At 40.0% G+C, this 19,590-nt stretch overlaps 1 protein-coding gene and 1 pseudogene across 2 annotated transcripts; one reads left to right on the top strand and one right to left on the bottom strand.

Moving 5' to 3' along the window:
• The first annotated feature begins 269 nt into the window (after positions 1-269).
• Positions 270-1,997, top strand: LOC143864768 (mitogen-activated protein kinase kinase kinase 17 pseudogene; annotated as a pseudogene).
• A 2,790-nt stretch (positions 1,998-4,787) lies between these two features.
• LOC143864806 (SNARE associated Golgi protein family) lies at positions 4,788-14,227 on the bottom strand. Of its 2 annotated transcripts, XM_077375642.1 has the most exons (8): positions 13,666-14,227; positions 9,618-9,670; positions 8,912-9,004; positions 8,598-8,821; positions 7,588-7,654; positions 6,501-6,611; positions 5,741-5,810; positions 4,788-5,015 (listed from the first exon to the last, which is right to left on the bottom strand). In XM_077375642.1, exons 1-7 carry the CDS (start codon positions 14,117-14,119, stop codon positions 5,787-5,789), a joined length of 1,026 nt encoding a protein of 341 aa, XP_077231757.1. In that variant the 5' UTR covers positions 14,120-14,227; the 3' UTR covers positions 4,788-5,015; positions 5,741-5,786. The 2 variants fall into 2 exon arrangements, with proteins under 2 accessions (XP_077231757.1, XP_077231758.1); XM_077375643.1 differs by lacking the exon at positions 5,741-5,810.
• Between the last annotated feature and the right edge of the window lie 5,363 nt (positions 14,228-19,590).

Below are 19,590 nucleotides of genomic sequence, written 5' to 3'. Positions count from 1 at the left end.
CAAAATCAATGGCCAGGATCAATCAATGATGGGCCCACCTAAAAGGAGCGCGAATATATCACTTCCCAAATAAAAATACCAACGGCTTGCAAAATACAATCCTAATCTTCAGAATGACAGATACACCCTCATGAACAATATAATTACAGTTCTAACCATATTTTACAAACCACAACGGCTTGCAAAGGAAAGAGCCACGTGTCAAACACCCATTTAGCCTGCTATGTTTATCCAATCGAAGAACAAAATTCCCACACAAAATCAGGATCTCCAACGGTTTCCTCCTCCTCCCTTCTTATAAAAAAAAAAACAGTCTCATTTCCTTTTCTCCTTCTCCAACCCAACAAAAAACTAGAGAGAGAGAAAGGAAGATCAAAACCTTCTTTTAGGGTTCTTCGTCATTAGGCGGTTTTCCGAGCGAAAGGAAAACCGCTCTAATGCAAATTTTCGCACCATTTACAAAGAATTCCCGCAATTATTCAGGTGTAAATTGCTCTATTGGGACGCCGAACCCTTACAGGTAATCAAAAAAAGAAAAAGATTTATTTTTCTTCCTTTGCGCAAGTTATCCTTTTACTTCCAAAATCTTTGCGTTTTGGTTTCTGGGTGTTACAAATATTAAACCAATATAGACAATCAATTCATTTCAATTTAAATTATCTTAATTTGTATACATTTGAATTTGCGATTTTCTACCCAATTTCAATACCAACTACCTATTTTTCCGCCATTGTTAAATCTATTTTTGAGAGAAAAAAATGGGGACAAAGAATTCAAATTCTATTCAACATAAGCAATGGGTGAAGGGGAATGCAGTTGGGTGTGGATCTTTTGGGGTTGTCAACTTGGCCATGAACAAATCCAATGGCGAGCTCTTCGTAGTGAAATCCTCTCCCTGTGAGGCCGGATTTAAGTCTCTAGAAAATGAGGCTAATATTCTTGAGAATCTCACTTCACCCTACATTGTTCGAGGCCTAGGGCACGATTTCTCCGAGGAAGCAAATGGTGAAAGGAAATTCGACCTCTTCATGGAATACATGGCAGGCGGGAGCCTTTCCGACATTTTGAAGAAATTCGGGGGTGCTCTAGACGAGTCTGTTATCCGTTCATACACCAAGGAGATCCTCCATGGTCTTAATTACCTCCATGGTCGTGGGATCGTCCATTGCGATCTTAAATGCAAGAATGTGCTCTTGGGTTCGTCTGGAAACATCAAATTGGCCGATTTTGGGTGTGCCCGGAGATTGAATTCTTCGAAAAATGAGTCGATTTTGACGAATTCCGGTCAATCTTTGGCAGGTACGCCCCTTTGGATGGCGCCCGAAGTTCTAAAAAACGAAGGGCAAGATTTTGCTTCGGATATTTGGTCTTTGGGATGTACAATTATTGAGATGGCTGATGGACGGCCTCCGTGGAGCGATGTGATCTCCAATCCAATGGCTGCAGTTTATAAGATCGCTTGTACCGATGAAACCCCGAGACTTCCAAGTAATTTCTCCGAGGAAGGATTGGATTTCTTGAGGAAATGCTTGCAAAGAGACCCAAAATTGAGGTGGAGTAGTGGGGAATTGCTTAACCATCCATTTGTTTCGGGGAATTCATCAGGAAAGTGTTTGGGCAAGGAGGATTCTCTCTCGCCGACAAGCATCTTGGACGTCCGAGATTGGGATTCATATGGATCAGAATCAGAATCGGAAACTAGGGAGGAATTTCCGACCCAAATTCCATTCTTGACAAGGTGTAGCGACGGAGACTGTCGAACGATGATTCATCGGAGAGAGATCGATTTTGCGCAGTCGGATAACTGGATTGTCGTTAGATCTGGTTGAAGGTTTCAAACACATACAATGTTTTAGGAGAATGTATACATTTTGACAATAGTGATTTGAATGTACATTGTCTAGTTTTAGATGGACAGATGACATATGGGTTCCTTATATATTTTTAAGGGCCTATTTGTGTTGTAGTTTTCTGCAAGAAATAGTTCATTTCAGCAATCAATTGTTCTTAGAAATCTAATATAGTAGCGATTACATTCAAACTAAAGCAATACTTGTAAAGGAGAATTAACAAGCTAAAATTAGAAGGATGACTTTGTCAATGGTTACAAAAGGCACTTAAAAATAGAGGCTTTAGATCTATTTTAAGGGCCCTTAAAAGTAGGGGTGCAACTGGGGAGTTCGGTTTGAGTTTTTACCATAAAATTGGGTCGGGTTCAGGTTGATTCCAGTTCATTTTTTTAGCAAAAAATCTCAACCCGACCTGACCCAAGTTGCACCCCTATTTAAAAGAAGATGATCCACTCTATCAGATTCACCTATAAGTCTTGGTCACTATCCGTCTAGATCCAGTTGTTGTGATCAAATCCTATCCATTAATGTTCGAATTCATTGGATCCATCAGCCCTGTCCATTGACACCCCTAAAATTGAATTGTAGAACAAAATTAGCTAGAAAAATATTATAAAAAAAAATCTTTATCGTATTTTATTCTGTTTTATTAGACAGAATCGTGATTGTTGCATGTTTATATTTTGTTCTATTTCTTTTGTTGATCTTGATCCGATGGTTCAGATCACCCGATGATATGGATGGGATATAATGAAATAGAGCCACTTTGAGGTTCTCTATGAAATGAGGCATGGAACGGAGCCACTACGAAGAAGTTCCGGGAGTTACGAAGGAAGCTTTGGGCTCATATTGGTCATGGGCTGAGAATAATTTTTGTGTAATCAACCATCTAAAAGTCTACCGTATGAATGCATCTAGATCAATCACGAATCACGATTGACGTTACAGAGAAACTGTGAAGAGTATAAATCGAGGAGGTGAGTCCCTTCATCCGAGCCTTCTTCCATAACAGGTTTTGGATAAATTTCTTTATACTAATTTGGCCATGCATCCAATGTTCATAAGTGATACAAATGGATGTTCATAACTTGAATCTAAATCAGTCACATGTAATGCATACAATAATAGTGACTGAAAATTCCCAGGTGACGGAGAATTAGGGTTCAATTCCGGAGAAAGACCAACAAAAATGCTACCATCAGGCGCCCAAATTACACAAAATCCTGATAAGGGTAGGGATAGTCTTATAATTGGAATGAGTACAATCTAAATTCCTTAAGGAGGATAAAAATAAATAGTATCAAAATCACAAAAATCTCAGATGTTTTTTTTTTATCCCAAAAAATAGAAAACAGAGGTTTTAAGAGATCAAAAAACCTGACCAAACTGATGAGAGACAATGGATTAAGGCGTTAAGAGGGTTTGTGGTTGCAGATTAATTCTTATTGCTGAGTAACAAATTGTTGGACGTTATTACAAAAGAGGACACGTTTTCATGATTGAACTCATGGAAGTTAGTTTTTGTTCCGGATACACTCTGATTTGTGTTTGCATATGTATCCAACGGAGACCCAAGAAAAAAAAAAAAAAAAAACCACGGGCAATGCTACCAGGACAGTTATCCTGTTGAAGGTCAAAGGTGGGGCATTATGTTAGGTCCCTTACCAATACACCAAAAGCCCCAGATGAAATGCAATAGGCAAGGCCCATTAAACTAGTCAAATACCAGGCTGGGTCCCACGCAGTCCCATACCTAGGCAGGCCCAGCGGCAGAGCCGGGAATTTACACTGGGGGGGGGGGGGGGAACTAATTTACACTGGCTTGCATTGGTCATTAGAGGGGCCATGGTCATTAAACTATCCAAGCATGCATGTGCATGCCATATACCATAAAAGAGATTTTGCTAGTCATTGGGGGGGGGGGGGGGGCACATGGCCCCCCTCATGCTATATTTGCCTCCGCTCTTGGCGGGTCCCACTCAAGACCGTAACATACCACCACGCTTCCAAATCTGCCGTACTTTTTTTTTAATAGGTAAAATCTGCCGTCCTTGGCAGCACACTCTGTGATGACTTTCACCCGGCCCTTTTTTTTCAGGTAGCCCTTTCCACATGTCGCCCCTTCCGCGGTGGCCCACTATGTAGTAATTTCACTTTGGCGGCTTTCACTCTTGCTTTTTACCAGGTAGCCCTCCCCTCTCCACAGGTCGCCCCTTCCATGACTCGAACACTGGACGTGGTGGCTGCTCTGATACCAAATGTTAGGAACCTTCCAATACGCCAAAAGCTCCAGAGCTGATGGACCACGTTATGCAAGGCGCCCTTTAAACCAGTCCTATACCAAGCTGGGTCTCACCCAGCCCCATACGCCAAAAGCTCCAGAGCTGATGGACCACGTTATGCAAGGCGCCCTTTAAACCAGTCCTATACCAAGCTGGGTCTCACCCAGCCCCATACGCCAAAAGCTCCAGAGCTGATGGAACACGTTATGCAAGGCCCTTTAAACCAGTCCTATACCAAGCTGGGTCCCACCCAGCCCCATACCTAGGCGGGCCCTGACTCAAGACCATAACATATTCCAAATCAAACACTAGCCCCCGCTTATATCAACAAGAATGCCTCCGTGTATAGTTGTACTGTCTGTTTGAATAATTCTTTGAAAACTTTGAGTTAAACATCGATGAGTTAACCATCAACATCAACAAGTCTCAGCCAAGGTATTAAATTTCAATTTCAGTCATCTGCAAAACCTAAACAAAATTTCGGCCAAACTCTTGTAAAATTATTGAAATATGAAATCATTGTCTGCATCCAGTAAAATTCTTCATCACATCTTTTTTATTTTCTTCATTTTTTTAAAAAATATCTTAAAGAAATCTCGTTGTTCTCTCTTCTGTGAGTGGAGTTGAATTTTGTCAGGATTTCGATCCGTCGAAATGTCATGGACCATACTGAGGGCCAAAAAATCTACCAAATTTCTAATAGGTACAGTTAAATGATGTTGATCAATTTACACGACATTTAGATTTTTTATTTTATTTTTAATGGCACGTGACATTTAGATTTACCTGTCAAATTTACATTTAATAACATCAGGCTCCCTCTGCAATTGAAGTTCCAAGCAAAGCTTCATATGGGTGTCTACTCATTATCTTTAACAGCATCCTGCACCAAAAATAGCAGTGAAATTTGAGTAAAGCAGCAAACAATCAACCATCAACCCCATGGTTCAAGATGCATAAAAAAGGAAAAGAAAAAAAGTCCAATCTATGAATTTTCCTGTATATTGGAGTAGCAAATCATGGTGCATGACCGCGCAGAGCACATTTGAGAACTTGGACTCAGATGGGAACTTGGTTGGGTTTGGGGAGTGGACTTGGGAGAGTCAGTGACTGTGCAGTCACTTTTTCATTAACACGGGTGAGTTTGAGGAGTTTTGACTGACTTGGTGTAGCAAAACTCGACTGGATGAGAGCTCAGACAAGTCAGTCAAAATTCCTCAAACTCACCGGCTTAATGAAAAATTGACTCGCCCAGGCTATTCAGTGATTGACTAGTGGAGTCATTAAACAGTGACACAGCAACATAGAGTTTGATTTCGTATCTGACATACTTCAATGAACACCAACGAGGACCATAACAAAGTATCATACTATCATGGCTTGGAATTATCATCACAAGTTATTCTAAGTATCATGGTTGATTTTGAGGTATTTGAATTAGCAGGTGAAAATGGGTGGCTACTTTTTCCTTCCTTAGACAGAATTCAGACATTGGTGGAACCCTAAGAAGGAAAGAACGGGAATAACAAGAAAACAGTGTCTGCAATAAATTATTGATGGTTTGAACTCTTGAGTTTTTAGAAATGACATTCAGTGTAGGAAGATCACCTTTGCAAGCCATGTGACATAAACTGCGGAAAGGGATATGTAGTATCTACTCAATATCTTTAACAGCATCCTGCACCACAAATGGCAGTGAAATTTTGAGTAAAGCAGTAAACCAACAGGCATACAAGGTGTGTAAAAAATAGTCCCAGCCATGAATTTTCCTACAAATTGGAGAAACAAATCATGGTGGACGACCGGGCACAGCACATTTGAAAACAGACTCGAATGAGAACTTGGCTGCGTAAAAGGGAGTCGAGTTGTGCGAGTCAGTGATTAATGCTGTCAATTTTTCATTAACTCGGGTGAGTCCGAGTTTTGACTGACTTGGTACAGAAAAACTCAAACCCGGATAAGAACGCGGCCAAGGCAAAATTGAATCACCTCGGGCAAGTCAATGATTGACTCGGAGAGTTCTTTAACAGTGACACAGAAACAGAGTTTGATATCCTATCTCTCATACTTAATGAACATCACTAGGCCAAAGGACCAGAAAAAAGTACCATGGCTTGGGATTATCATCACAAATCATTTTAAATCGTGATTGATTTGGAGGTATCTGAGTGGCTACTTTTCATTCTTGACCAAGGCAATTTGATTACAGGCAATTCGATTACAGAGGACAGAAATCAGACATCGGTAGGTTCTAAGAGGACTCAAGAGGAAATAGTGGGCATAACAGCAAAACAGTGTGTGCGATAAATTATTGATGGTTAGCTACTCTTCAAATTTCTAGAAATGCATTTCAGTGTAGAAGGTTTACCTTTGCAAGCCGTGTTACATAAGTTGCAGCAAGGGCAGTAGCCAAGAGGCCTAGTCCAAGAGTCAATAACTGATCATTCCCACCCGGCAAACCCATATCCGATTCTTCTTGCTGGAAAAGAAAACCAAAATCCAAGATATGATCGACCAGTATGTCCTTTCATCTAAAGAAACCAGATATTGATAAAATCATGTGCCAAAGACAGTTCAGAAGAGAGAGGAGCACCATTACAAGAACAAGGAGCATGGATATCATTCCCTTACCTATTACTTAGTTATATTTAGTTTTTCAAGGACTTGGTACATATCACTTGGCACCAGTACTAGTATTAGTATGTTGAGGTAAAGGAAATTTTAAGCGCCTTTTAGTCAGTATGCTTCTCAGTGCAGTATTGGCACCTCATTGATGCATGCTTTGCATTGGTTCATAATCATATATTACTAACAACTCCATCATTACCTACCTGTTAGGTAATTGGATTTGAACAGTTTAAGTATCCACTAATAAGAGGTAATTTCTTAAGATAGGTAATTAGGTGTAATACAATATTTAGCTGCTAACAAGGTATTATAAGAAATTATTCTAGTTAAAAATATACAATTAGGCAAGTGGATAAAGAAAAACAAACAAATCCCTAACATCCTTGTGCCATTTAAACCCATTTAAATCCCCCGGCCATCATTTCCTTTGTTCTTCCATACTTTCTCCAACCTCCCTCCTTTCTCCTAAAATCTACCTCTTTCCAGAGTTACCCAAGCACCAGACAAAACGCACTGAGAAGAAATACACTATTGGAAAGCCACCGTGTTTATAAGAATAAAATCAGAAACCAGCACTTGACCCAAAACCCATTTCTATGGTACTCGATTATATGAAACTTTTTTTTTTGTGATGTTGCATGAAACAGAATGGATGGCAGCATGTGTCTTTCAAAAGCTCCTATATTTGATACCAATATAGGAGTTTGTGTGAGATGCATATACAGGAAAAGCTCAAGAAAAGATGAGGGACCATCAAGGTTAATAATCAGTGTTTTAGAAGCAAAGCAGAATTACAAAAATAAAGGATAATACAGAAACAAGCTTACTAAGATGGCTCGCCCAAATGCACCAGCACTGACATAAGCCCATGTTCCCGGAAGCATCCCCAACCAACTGCATCCAAAAAGCCATCATAAAATTTATATTAGAAGTAAAATATTTGCAACCAATTGCCTATATTTCAGCCGTCTGGAAAATCATCCAATCCCAGCATTATTGGCTACTCAACAATCGGTAGGATATTGCATTCACCAATTTATTTATTTATTTTATGTTGAAAATCTTGCTGTGTAGCTACTTGCTATGCTAGCTCAGCTGGGTATCCACAATATACTAATTACTAAACAATCCACTATATTCTAAACTGATCAAATATTCTTTACAAAATTACTTGCTCTTCTATGCTAACATAGAGAATCACATATTGACTATATTTCAAAATAGAGAGTACAAAACAAGAACAACTTCGCAACCTTCAAAATCAGTCCCAACACCAGATATACATCGAGTCAGCTGACTCAATGTATATCTGGTGTGACTATTCAGAAAGAAAAACACTAGATATGCATTGAGTCAGCTGATGCAAATGACCGCCCTCTATACAATGTGCAATAGTGAACAGACACCTAAAGTCATTATTACACTAGATTATTGCATCACTACATACTGAATTACTTCAAACAACTCTCATTGATCTTGAATATATTATTATCAAGGGCTTCTACATCTATTTTGTTATTTTAATGAGTGATATTAAAAGTCTTTGAAGGTCAAATGCAAAGATCTAACAAAACCATAACATTGTCAACAGCAGTTACATTCCACTACCACTCAAAGGAAGGCTAAAAAACAATTGATTCTTCACACAAATAGCACAATTGAAACAGAATGCCAATGCAAGCAACATGAACAGAACAAAAAATTGCCTCCATATCCAGTCATAAAAAAGAACAAGCATGAACTGATACTCTGATAGTAGATTGCAGAACATGAACACATTCATTAAATGCTTCAGCACAGTAACACAGGATGTGAAACTAATAGAAGAGCAACTCACCTGCCCAACACATATGGTACGAACTTCACTGACGTCAAACCATAAAGATAGTTTCCAAGAGAGAATGGAAGTAATGGGCTCAAACGCAGGAGGGTAACAACTCTGAAACCATTCTCTCCAATCGCTTTATCAATGGCTAGAAATTTCTTGTTTCCTTTGACCAATTTAAGAATACGTTCACGAGCAAAATATCTGGCAATAAGAAAGGCCACCGTTGCTGCCACCTGTGAAAAGGTATTTACCAATATGAAAATCTATATTGGTAAATTCACCACATTGCAAAATCTAGATTTTATTACAAGAAGCTGACTTACTGTTCCACTGATTGAAACAATGATAGTACCAGTAAAACTGCCAAAAAGAAGTCCGGCCGACATGGTTAATGGGATAGCTGGAATCGCAAGAATCTAACATGACAAGAAAAATTCAAGGTTAGGGAAAGCAACGGACAATATTTCACAACAATTCAACCTAGAATTTGAAATCAGCATCCCTATAGCAAACTCTCTTTTTTAATCGTAAAGAATTGGATTAGTAGAAAAATGGGGGAAACCCTACGACCCAGGTGGTCAATACAGAGATAGAAACAGAAGGAGAAAAGAGAACACAATGTTTATCCTCAAGGGGGGAGGAAATAAAAAATCTCCAAGCTTGCCCTAGCCATGCCATCTCTGGCGAACCTATGAACTTCACTATGGGCCGATCGCCAAACATGATGAAAGGAAACTGAAGACCCTAGAGTAAGCTCTTTCATCACCAAAAAAAAAGGAAAAGAATAAAATTTTCCTAATGCTCAGAGTCTTCATGATATAAAATAAGTTTCAAACTTAGCAGATCTGAGATGATATACAAGAGAATGAAATGTGTATATTTTCGTCTGTTCTTAGTCTCTGAGGTATGAAGAGAAAGTATTTGCATGTTTTAACAATACAGAAGATAATAACAACCGTGAGAAAAAATCGAAATGTAGCTGCTAGAGAAAGACTAAATTATAAGAGAAAGTTGAGATATAGATCTTACTTCCAATCCAGCATAAACAGCTACAAATAAAGCATATCCAGATGGACCATAACCTGTTTGCAGAAAGGAATTCATTTAGCATGAAATCTTAAAAATGGATCACACAAATTGCATTATAGCTGAACATAGGGCATCTACAGAAAGGATATGAAAATAGGGTGCCATATATAAGAAAAATATTCCTTTGTCTGTTGAAAGATACATCCAATTTCTAGAAAGGCCAAAAAAAGGAAACAAAAACCCAATTTGTGACGGTGATTTTAGTAGAAAAGGTAAAAAGATAAACATTATTTAATATAGAACTCCCTTCCAAGATAGATGAGATCATTATGGATTAGACTATATAACAAAGATAGGGGGGAAATTGTGGTCTTACAATGTCATATATACATATATATTTTCCTCCACTGCAGTCTGACAAAATGCTTCAACCCTTGGAGGAGCAGCCGACCCTCACTATGGATGACATGGAGACTAGTTTTAACTCATTAACCAATGAGAAGGCTTTGATTGGAAAAAAAACCACTAGGATCTCAAGCGCAAACCTCATGCCACTTTCAAAAGGAGAAATGCGAATGGCCTATGACTGCAGGAGAAAGGAACAAGTGCAATCCGACCCATCTTCTTCTTCTTCTTCTTCTTCTTTTTCTTTTTTTTTGAAATGATGGAAACTTATTAATAAGAAAGACGGAGTCATGACCGAGAAAGTCATGAACACCGAGTACAAGAGAAAGAGCACAACACTAGAAGTACATCCAAATCAAAGGCGAAGGTAATTAAAAAAAAAAAAAAAACTCCAACACCAGTATATTAACTCCACCACAAGCTAGACAGACCACCTCTCCATTTGCCGACCTCCGAACATGGACGAATCTATCCAAGTGACCCTTCACCCGGTCCATGATCTCATCAATGACAAGGTCTATGCTTTCCATCAATCTAATGCCCTGCAGAATTGTCCTCACTTCTGCCTCAAAAGAATCGTTGATTCCAATAGGCCTATAAAAGGTTCATTTGGTCAAGCCGGTCTGGTCTCTAAGAAGACCTCCAATGCTTGTCGGACCTGGATTGCCCAAGCTAGAGCGAGGGATGGGGGGTCATCTTGGAGCCAAGATCTCCTCTGGGTCCTCACTCATGCAAATTTCCCTCCAACAATGGCTGATGTCTGTAGCCGGGTACATGTTGAAACTAGGAAGGACTCTAGCCCAAGATATGACTAGTGTTATGATCCTTGAATATGACGAGACACCACTTTTTACTACGTTCTTGAAGGTGTGGGCATTCCTTTCTTTCCAAAGAATCCAGATTGTGGCCAACAAAATGAGCTTCCATAAGATCACACCCTTCCTGGGCCAAGGCGCAAATAATCAGTCTAGAATGTTGGTCTAAGCAAATCTTGAGTACCTACAATGAAGCATATAGTCCATTGATTCTCCAGCACCCACACAAAGGGCACATCGGTCAATGATTAGCATGTGGCATTGACGAAGGTTATCAATATTCTGAATCTTACTCTGGAAAGGGGTCCACCAGAACGGGCAGACTCTAGGTGGGGTTGGGACACTCTGAACTCTAGATAGATGCGATGGAGAGGGGCAAGAAGCAAGATTGAGATAGAATGACTTCACAGAGAAGAATCCAGAGGAGTTCAAGATCCAAATCCTTTCGTCTCCGCCAACCTTCCCAATGTAGTGAGACTCCAGGAGGTGAGTTAGAGTAGCAACCCTGCCCATTTCTCAGTAAAGTTTCACCTAAATCATGCCCCCTTCCCTAAATTTGAACTCTAGATATATGCGATGGAGAGGGACAAGAAGCAAGATTGAGATGGAACAACTTCACAGAGAAGAATCCAGAGGAGTTCAAGATCCAAATCCTTTCGTCTCCTCCAACCTTCCCAATGTAGCGAGACTCCAGGAGGTGAGTTAGAGTAGCAACCCTGCCCATTTCTCAGTCAAAAAGTCCGGCCTAAATTTGATTTTCCAATAAACGATGTTGCCTTCCCTCACTAAACATTCCTGCTCAAATACTTCAGTTTTCAAGGTCTCCTAAAATAGCCCAGGAAAAGGTCCAGAGCCTCGTCAGAACACCATTTTTCATGCCAAAAATTTAAAGGTCCATAACTTCTTGGAACTTGTATCTCTACCTCAAGATATCTCTCCAAATTGTTAATGCATTGAATCTATATTTATTGTCAGAAATCTAAATCCAGTGGCCTCAGCTTGAGCCATACTTAGTGATAATTACCTCAGTCCAAAGATGAGATCGTTCCTTGCCAAACCGCCACAGCGACTTTTCTAGCAACATTTTATTGACACACCTCAATCTGTGAATCCCAATCCCACCAGTTTCGATAGGTTTGCAGACTTCTTTCCAACTAACTAAATGCATCTTCTTCTTGTCATTTGCGCCACCCCACAAGTTCCTTTGAATCTACTAAATTCTGCTAATTACATTGATCATGCATCTAAACAGGGAGAGGTGAAAATGGGAATGTTGGCTACTACTCCTTTTATTGAAGTAATTATTCCCCCAAGCGATACCAAATTGCACGTCCAAGTTGATAGTCTTTTGTCCACCCTTTACACTATCGGGTCCCAAGCCTTCTTGGGGACGGTCAACTCCAAGAGGAAGACCCAGATAAGTAGTAAGGAACTCTTCTACAAAAAATCACAACAGTCCATCCAACCTGACTTTCTCTGCGTCTTCCAGATGAATACCAAATTCCAACTCATCTTCTTTTAGATACTTTCTAGATACAAACTCCCATACTATCTTTAAACCGTGATACTTTTATCGTCTTGGACCACAAAGTCACAAACAATTATGGAAATAACCCCCGGATTCATGAATGCAAACCACGTACAAGTTATCTTTGATGAAATTGCAAAACTGAGTAGGAACCTTTTTTTTTAAGGAAAGGCAAAAATATTAAACCCCAGGATCGAGATGGTCGACATACAATCCATACAAAACCCGATAAGGAGAAAGATCAGCATCATTAAAAAAAAATCTACTAATCAACAAACCTTATTCTTTCTAAACAAACACAACCACCTAACCAACTCAGAATCAGCGTTTTTAAATGCGGCATAAGGTACACCATTTTTTCTCTGGAAGCATGAGACGTAAAAGGTAACGGGTCAGGTCTAAGCCTCAAGAATATCCTGAATTTTTAATTAAAAATGAATAAAAATTATGAAATGGGATTTGCTAGCGTCCATCTCAGAAGGCATTTCCCAGATGTACTGTTGCATGTCATAGCAGCCACACAGGCTCACTTTTCAGCAGATTTTGTCCTCATTAATGAGGTGGCTACTCTGACATGCAACAGCCCATCCGTGAATTGCCTTCTGCGATGGACGCTAGCAAATCCCTTATGAAAATTATAAAAAATTTACTATTTTTAATTAAAATGAATAAAAATTATGAAAGTTACCAAAAATTTACTAATAATTTTAAAAACATATATGCTGCATTTCCAACCAAATATCATCATCCAACTGTTAGTGCACTAACAAAATAAAGTATCCAAAAGTTACCAATAAAATAATTCAAAGTATAGAGCTAGAGACTTAAGAGATTAACAACTATCATTACCAAATTACCACCAATAGCTTTGTTTTATGATAGAAAACCATTGGAGGTTATGGGGTTGATTCCATTGAACAATTGGGGACACTTTACCAAAACAAGATCTAGGGAAAAACTCTAAGCCCCCAAAACTCTCTAAATTCTCAATGGTAGATCTTCACATTATCTTCAATGAAATTGGAAGACTTTGTCTGTGACATTTTATCAAACATTCAGTATCCGAATTTGTACAAATAAGATAACACTTATCCTTCAAAACCAAATCCAACCACCCAATCCAAACACATTGCAAATCAAAACCCAATTGCCAATTCATGAATTAAGACATTCCAAAAGCAATCCAAAAAAAAAAAAAAAAAACTATTTGCCAATATTTTATTCAGGATCAATTTTCAACAGAATTAAAGTAAAACCACCAAAAATATGAAACAATTCCAAATTAATATGACAAAATTACCTTCAATGAAACCAGAAAACTGGGTCAAGAAAGCATTAATTTGATCCTTGTAAAAGTACCCAACAGACGCAAATCCCCCAACCACGCCAACAAGCAAAAGACCGGCGAAAATTGTGCCTTTAATTGCAGTTTGCCCTTCCAAACCACTCTCCCCATCTTCAGAAATTTGATCATTGGGGTTTTCATCCTCATCCAAAAGCTTTTCATCATCACCATCTTTATTGTTTTCCTTAGGATTCTTTGGATTGTTGATACTTAGATTTTTGGGGATGTTAGAGGAGGCCTTGTGAAGGGACTTTTTGTTGGTTTCTTTGAGAGAGGAATAGAGTTTGAAGATAAAGCAATGTTTGGGTCTGAAATTGGAAAGGGAAGAAGAAAAGGAGGTGGGTCTGAGAGGGGCAGTGAGGAGAGGGTGAGGAGATGAAGAAAGGCATGATGACCTTAGGAGGCGCATTTTAAGAGATGGGTGTAGGATAAGAGCCGTTGGAAGAATGCCATGTAGCAACAAAGAGAAGATAGGTTTTTTTGCTTTGGACAGTATGTTTTTTTTGTGGATGGGAAGAGAAACGATATGTTGGGAAGCATATGGAAGAAGTTTAGCGGCCACGTGGCATACTGTTAGCCTATGGGATGTTGATACGTGGCAGATTGAGATTTCTTGCCTGGTAATTTCTAGTATCGTTAGGTGCAAGGGACCTGTTGGGCCTACTTTTTTTGGTTGATCCGGGCCTACTGTTTGATAAGGCCTAGGGTCGATCTTCAATGGCCAATTATCAAGTAGACAATTGTCTCTAGGCGATCTCTGTAGCATTCTACTCTCAAATCCAATCTGTTTACATCTTGAAAAGTGTGTTTCTTCTTGGGAAGGGTTTGGTTGCGCTGAGAGATTACTGGTTTCAATCCAATTTGAGAGGATTGTCATCAATAATTTCAGCATGAATAGAATTCAAGGGTAAAACACTACAACATAGTTACGGGCAGCTACTCATCATATAACATTCAGCTTCAAATGATATTGAATGTGATCAAATATCACACTTCAAATAAACTTATGTGTCATGTACATGGAGAGTTAAAGTCTATACTTTGTACTTTTGTAGTGGCTCTCGGATACTTAGAAGTAGGGCTGCAACTCGGGGTCGGGCGGGTCGGGTTTTGGAGAACCCAACTATACGTGAGAAATATCTCGGGTCTGGTTTTTTCACGTTGACGTAATTTTTTAAGGAAAATTCTTGTTTGGCAAGGCAACTCAACTCATAGAAGCAGAAATTACACTCACATTACACTTGAATCAAACAATGCTATAATCAAACAATGTTGTAATTACAATCAAACAATGCTGAATCAAACACTTGAATCAACTCAACTAATAGAAGCAGAAATTACACTCACATACAATAATAGTGGGTGCGTGGGTTTTCACTTTTAACTTTTAACTAACAATAGAAAAAAATGTACATACTATAACTTATGTAACTCGGGTCGGGTCGGGCCCTTTCAAACCCGGCTCGACCCGAGATTCATGTGGGCTTTTGAATGCTCAACCCGGCTCGACTCGAAACCCATGAAACCTGAACCCAACCCAGGCTATTTTCGGGTCGGGTCAATGCGGGTCGGGTAAAACCCGGCTCGAGTTGCAGCCCTACTTAGAAGTAAGCACCTGAATAATAAATAATGATGGGAATCTGATATAATATAGGGGTCAAGAGCATACACACATTTCAAAGGTGAAATTTTAAGGCCAGAGGATTTTGGACACGAGAGATTCATTTACATTAGGGGGTTGAGTCTCTCCTGGCGGGGGAATGTGGTTTGAAGCGGAGCTTCGATTAGCTCTACTCCTCGTAACTCTATCACTTAGCTGAGGGTTGGTGGTTTTATTGGCCATCTTTGCTTAGACTTAGGAATGAGTCTCATGGATGGCACCAATCTGGTGATGCCGAAATCTAGCCCCTTGATCTAAGGGTTGGTAGAGCTCCAATCTGTATTGTCCTGCTCTCATAGAGAAAGCGTTAGAGGTCTCTGAGCTATGGCTCTGGGAAGCGACTCCGACGCTCAAGTCAGAAATCGATACCACTAGTAAAGTCAAGTGATAAGAGGAACAGGAAAGAGTGAGCTTATCTCAGGATTTCAAATGTTGAAGATGAAGTAGGAGAGGGAAGAAGGGATCCTGATAACTTCAAATGTGGGGGATTTTATAGGGAGGGAAGCTCTTACACCGTGGTTCGGTGTGGGTGCGATGTGTCATGGCCTCATTGGTGAAGGGATAATGATGGCGTTACACCTTATAGTGTCGTCCTTGCAAGGATGGGAGTAAGGCATGATCTCAGTTGCCGCATGTGTGGAGAGAAGGTTCTTTACCTTCTTTGGTGGTGGCGAGTGCTAAGGAGGTGGCGTACAGTGGTGGAGTACGGTTCTCTAAGGAGGCAGTGGACAAGGAGATATGGACCACTTGACGTGCCTTTGCCACATGTCAAAATCTTAGAGGAGATGCCGATTTTACCCTCAACACACTCAAAAGTGATGACTGTATTTGCAGAGGGCGCTGATAACACCCCCCCCCCCCCCCCCCCCTCTTCTTCTTGACGGTTGGCTAACGTTAAACGTTAGGATATGTCACTTTCCCACCATTTGTCACTTTCCCACCATTTGACCTCTCTCTCTCTCTCTCTCTCTCTCTCTCTCTCTCTCTCTCTCTCCACACACACAACAGGAACAATTGGTGGGCCCAACCGTTGGTGGAATGGTGGGCCCATCTTTACACAACGTAGGCCCTGCTCATACCACTGTAGGATAATCCAAACCGTCCATTTGATGGGCCATAAACGTAAATAGGTTGCGTCCCAAAATATCATTTCCATAGGCAGATCCTAGACCTCCGATCTAAATAGAAACTACATCTTATACAACCTCTATAGATTGTAGGGTTGTGATCATCCTATGGAAATGATTTTTGGGGCACAACCTATTTACACTGTGGCCCATCAAATGAATGGTTTGGATCATTCTGTGGAGTTGGTCGTAAAGTAACATTAAGGCCCGTCCACAACATAGGACGATCCAAGCTGTCCATGGTTTGGATAATCCTATGGAGTTGGTAACATTAAGGCCCAATCGTAGGCCCCACCGATTTTTTTTTAAAATTGAAGCGTACCGTCCACAACATAGGATGATCCAAGCCGTCCATGGTTTGGATCCTCCTATGGTGTGGTTCGTACAGTAACATTAAGGCCCAATTTAGGCCCCACCCATATTTTTGAAAATGAAGTGTACCGTCCAGACCATAGGATGATCTGAGCCGCCCATTTGATGGGCCATAACGTAAATGGGTTGTGCCCCCAAGAGGGTTGGCCCATCAAATGAATGGTTTGGATCATCCTGTGGTCGTACAGTAACATTAAGGCACATCCACAACATTGGATGATCCAAGCCGTCCATGGTTTGCATAATCCTATGGAGTTGGTCGTACACTAACATTAAGGCCCAATCGTAGGCCCCACCGATATTTTTCAAATTGAAGCGTACCGTCCACAGCATAGGATGATCCAAGCCGTCCATGGTTTGGATCATCATATGGTGGGGTTTGGACCAATTTAGGCCCCACCCATATTTTTGAAAATTAAGTGTACCGTTCAGACCATAGGATGATCCGAGCCGTCCATTTGATGGGTCACATTGTAAATAGGTTGTGCCCCAAAAATCATTTCCGTAGGATGATCACAACCCTACAATCTATAGAGGTTTCATAAGATGTAGTTTCTATTTAGATCGGAGGGCTAGGATCCGCCTATGGAAAAATATTTTGGGACGCAACCTATTTACGTTTATGGCCCATCAAATGGACTGTTTGGATTATCCTATGGTGTGGTATGAGCGGGGCCTACGTTGTTCAAAGATGGGCCCACCATTCCACCAATGGTTTCTGTTGGGGCCACCAACTGTTCCTGTTGTGTGTGTGTGTGGAGAGAGAGAGAGAGAGAGAGGTCAAATGGTGGGAATATGTTAGCCAGCCGTCAAGGGGGAAAATAGCCTAAGGGGGGGTGGAAATATCAGCGCCTTTTGCAAATTGTCAAACTAGAAGACTCAAATAAAGCAAAGTAGAAGGCTTACTTTGCAAAAACTCCATATTTTAAAGAAGGGAAATGATATTAACGCCCCTTTTGATCACTAGGGACACCCAGCGTCAGTGTATCAATGGCAAAAAGTGGGCTAATGTACTTTATGTCAGAAAAATCCAGTGGCTTTTATTGCAAAATACACTGGCAAATGAGTGTCTCCAGTGATAAAAGGGGCGTAAATATCATTTCCCTTTAAAGAAGGCTACTAATGTGGGCACTACCATATTTTGATATTTGCACATACGCATCTTGTCTTTAATTGTTTAAACAGCTGTCAAATGTTATCGCAGTTTCCAAAAATGATGCTCACAGTGGCCGATTAATGAAAGAAGGACAACTCGAGTTTGTTCAATTATCAAAATATCGTAGTACCAATATCAATAGCCTGAAGAATTATGTGTTTTCTATCCGAGACAGTTTTATAGTGATTGAAAGAGTACATCTAGTGAGCCATGATCCAAGATGACAATCATCAAGTGATCCAACCAATTGGACGGTTAGGATCATACAATCAGTCTGGTTCCCAGCTCGAGGCCTATCTTCGATGGGTTGGGTGGATGAATGGTCTAGATCATGCATACAAATCACGATAGATAGGTAACAAACTCAATGCAAAATAGAGCCCCGCTACACAGACGATCACGCTTAGGATCAATCCTAACAATCAATGTCGGGTCCCACGTGAGAATATGTGTGCAATCATGACCGTTGATCTGTGAAGATCATCTATTCGCTTTCTCTTGGCGGAACACTAAACAATGCCTTGAAGATCAAGGGGCTAGAATCGGGTTTTTTTTTTTAAATATCAGGTTTTGATGCAGGTCGGATCAACCTCACACCTCAACCCGAACCCGACTTGAGCTGTAGGAGATTAACTTTATTGAGAGAAAATACGAATCAATCCCTCAAAACTGTTGGCTGATCTGAACCATTCATCTGAATGCACTTTTATAGATCTCCTATGGCCCAACAGTCACGCCACTATCATTTTTATTTTAGCAGTCAAGTTTATCTGATCTTATGAATTATGATTAGATGGTTGATTGATTTTTGGGTGATGAAATTGACGGCTCAGATCAATCAAGCGATCCAACCAATTGGATCGGTTAGGATAATCCAATCAGTCTGGTTCCCAGCTTGAGGCCCATCTGAGTGGATGAACGGTCTTAGATCATGTATACAAATCAGATAAGGATCCTCCTCCGGCTCACACTTTGAGAGGCGAGTATTTTTAAGTTTTGCTTCTTCTTTTTTTAATTGTAAGGTAGATTAGTTCTTCATTTCTTAAGATTAGATTATTTGTGCTTGGAATAGACTTTCTTTTTAATTCAATTTTAGGTTTTAGTTTCCATTTTGTTTTTTAATTCTAGATTGGGTGTTCGGTTTGGACTGTATAATTGAAATTATAGACCCGGTACTAGTTTCCTAAAACAAACATTCAACATGAAATATTAAAAGAATAGGGTGCATTACTTGATTAATATGCCTTGATCTCAAACTTCAGTCAAAAAACTAAAGTAAAAGGGTTGTTATATTCCTAACAAGATGAACAACCACAACCAAGCTCACCAAATAAAATTGAGAGAGAGAGAGAGAGAGAGAGAGGTAGAAAAATCTTTTGTTCTTTGATTGCACATGGGAAAGACCCATCATAAGAGTTGATGGAAAGTCTTTTCTTTGCCTGCACATGTATGGTCCACCATATGTTAGGTTTGCTCCATCAGTAACCCCAATTGGTATGTGTTATTGTCCACTAGATGGCTTCTTGGAAGAAACATTTCAAGTGCTTTAACTCCACACAATCTCT

The sequence above is a fragment of the Tasmannia lanceolata genome, unplaced genomic scaffold (assembly GCF_043159265.1).
Source record: "Tasmannia lanceolata isolate RefF3 unplaced genomic scaffold, GAP_Taslan_0.1 ptg000054l, whole genome shotgun sequence".
Lineage (NCBI taxonomy): Eukaryota > Viridiplantae > Streptophyta > Magnoliopsida > Canellales > Winteraceae > Tasmannia > Tasmannia lanceolata.
The sequence above is the reverse complement of the archived record's forward strand: the minus strand, read 5'-3'. Positions and strand labels throughout refer to the sequence as shown.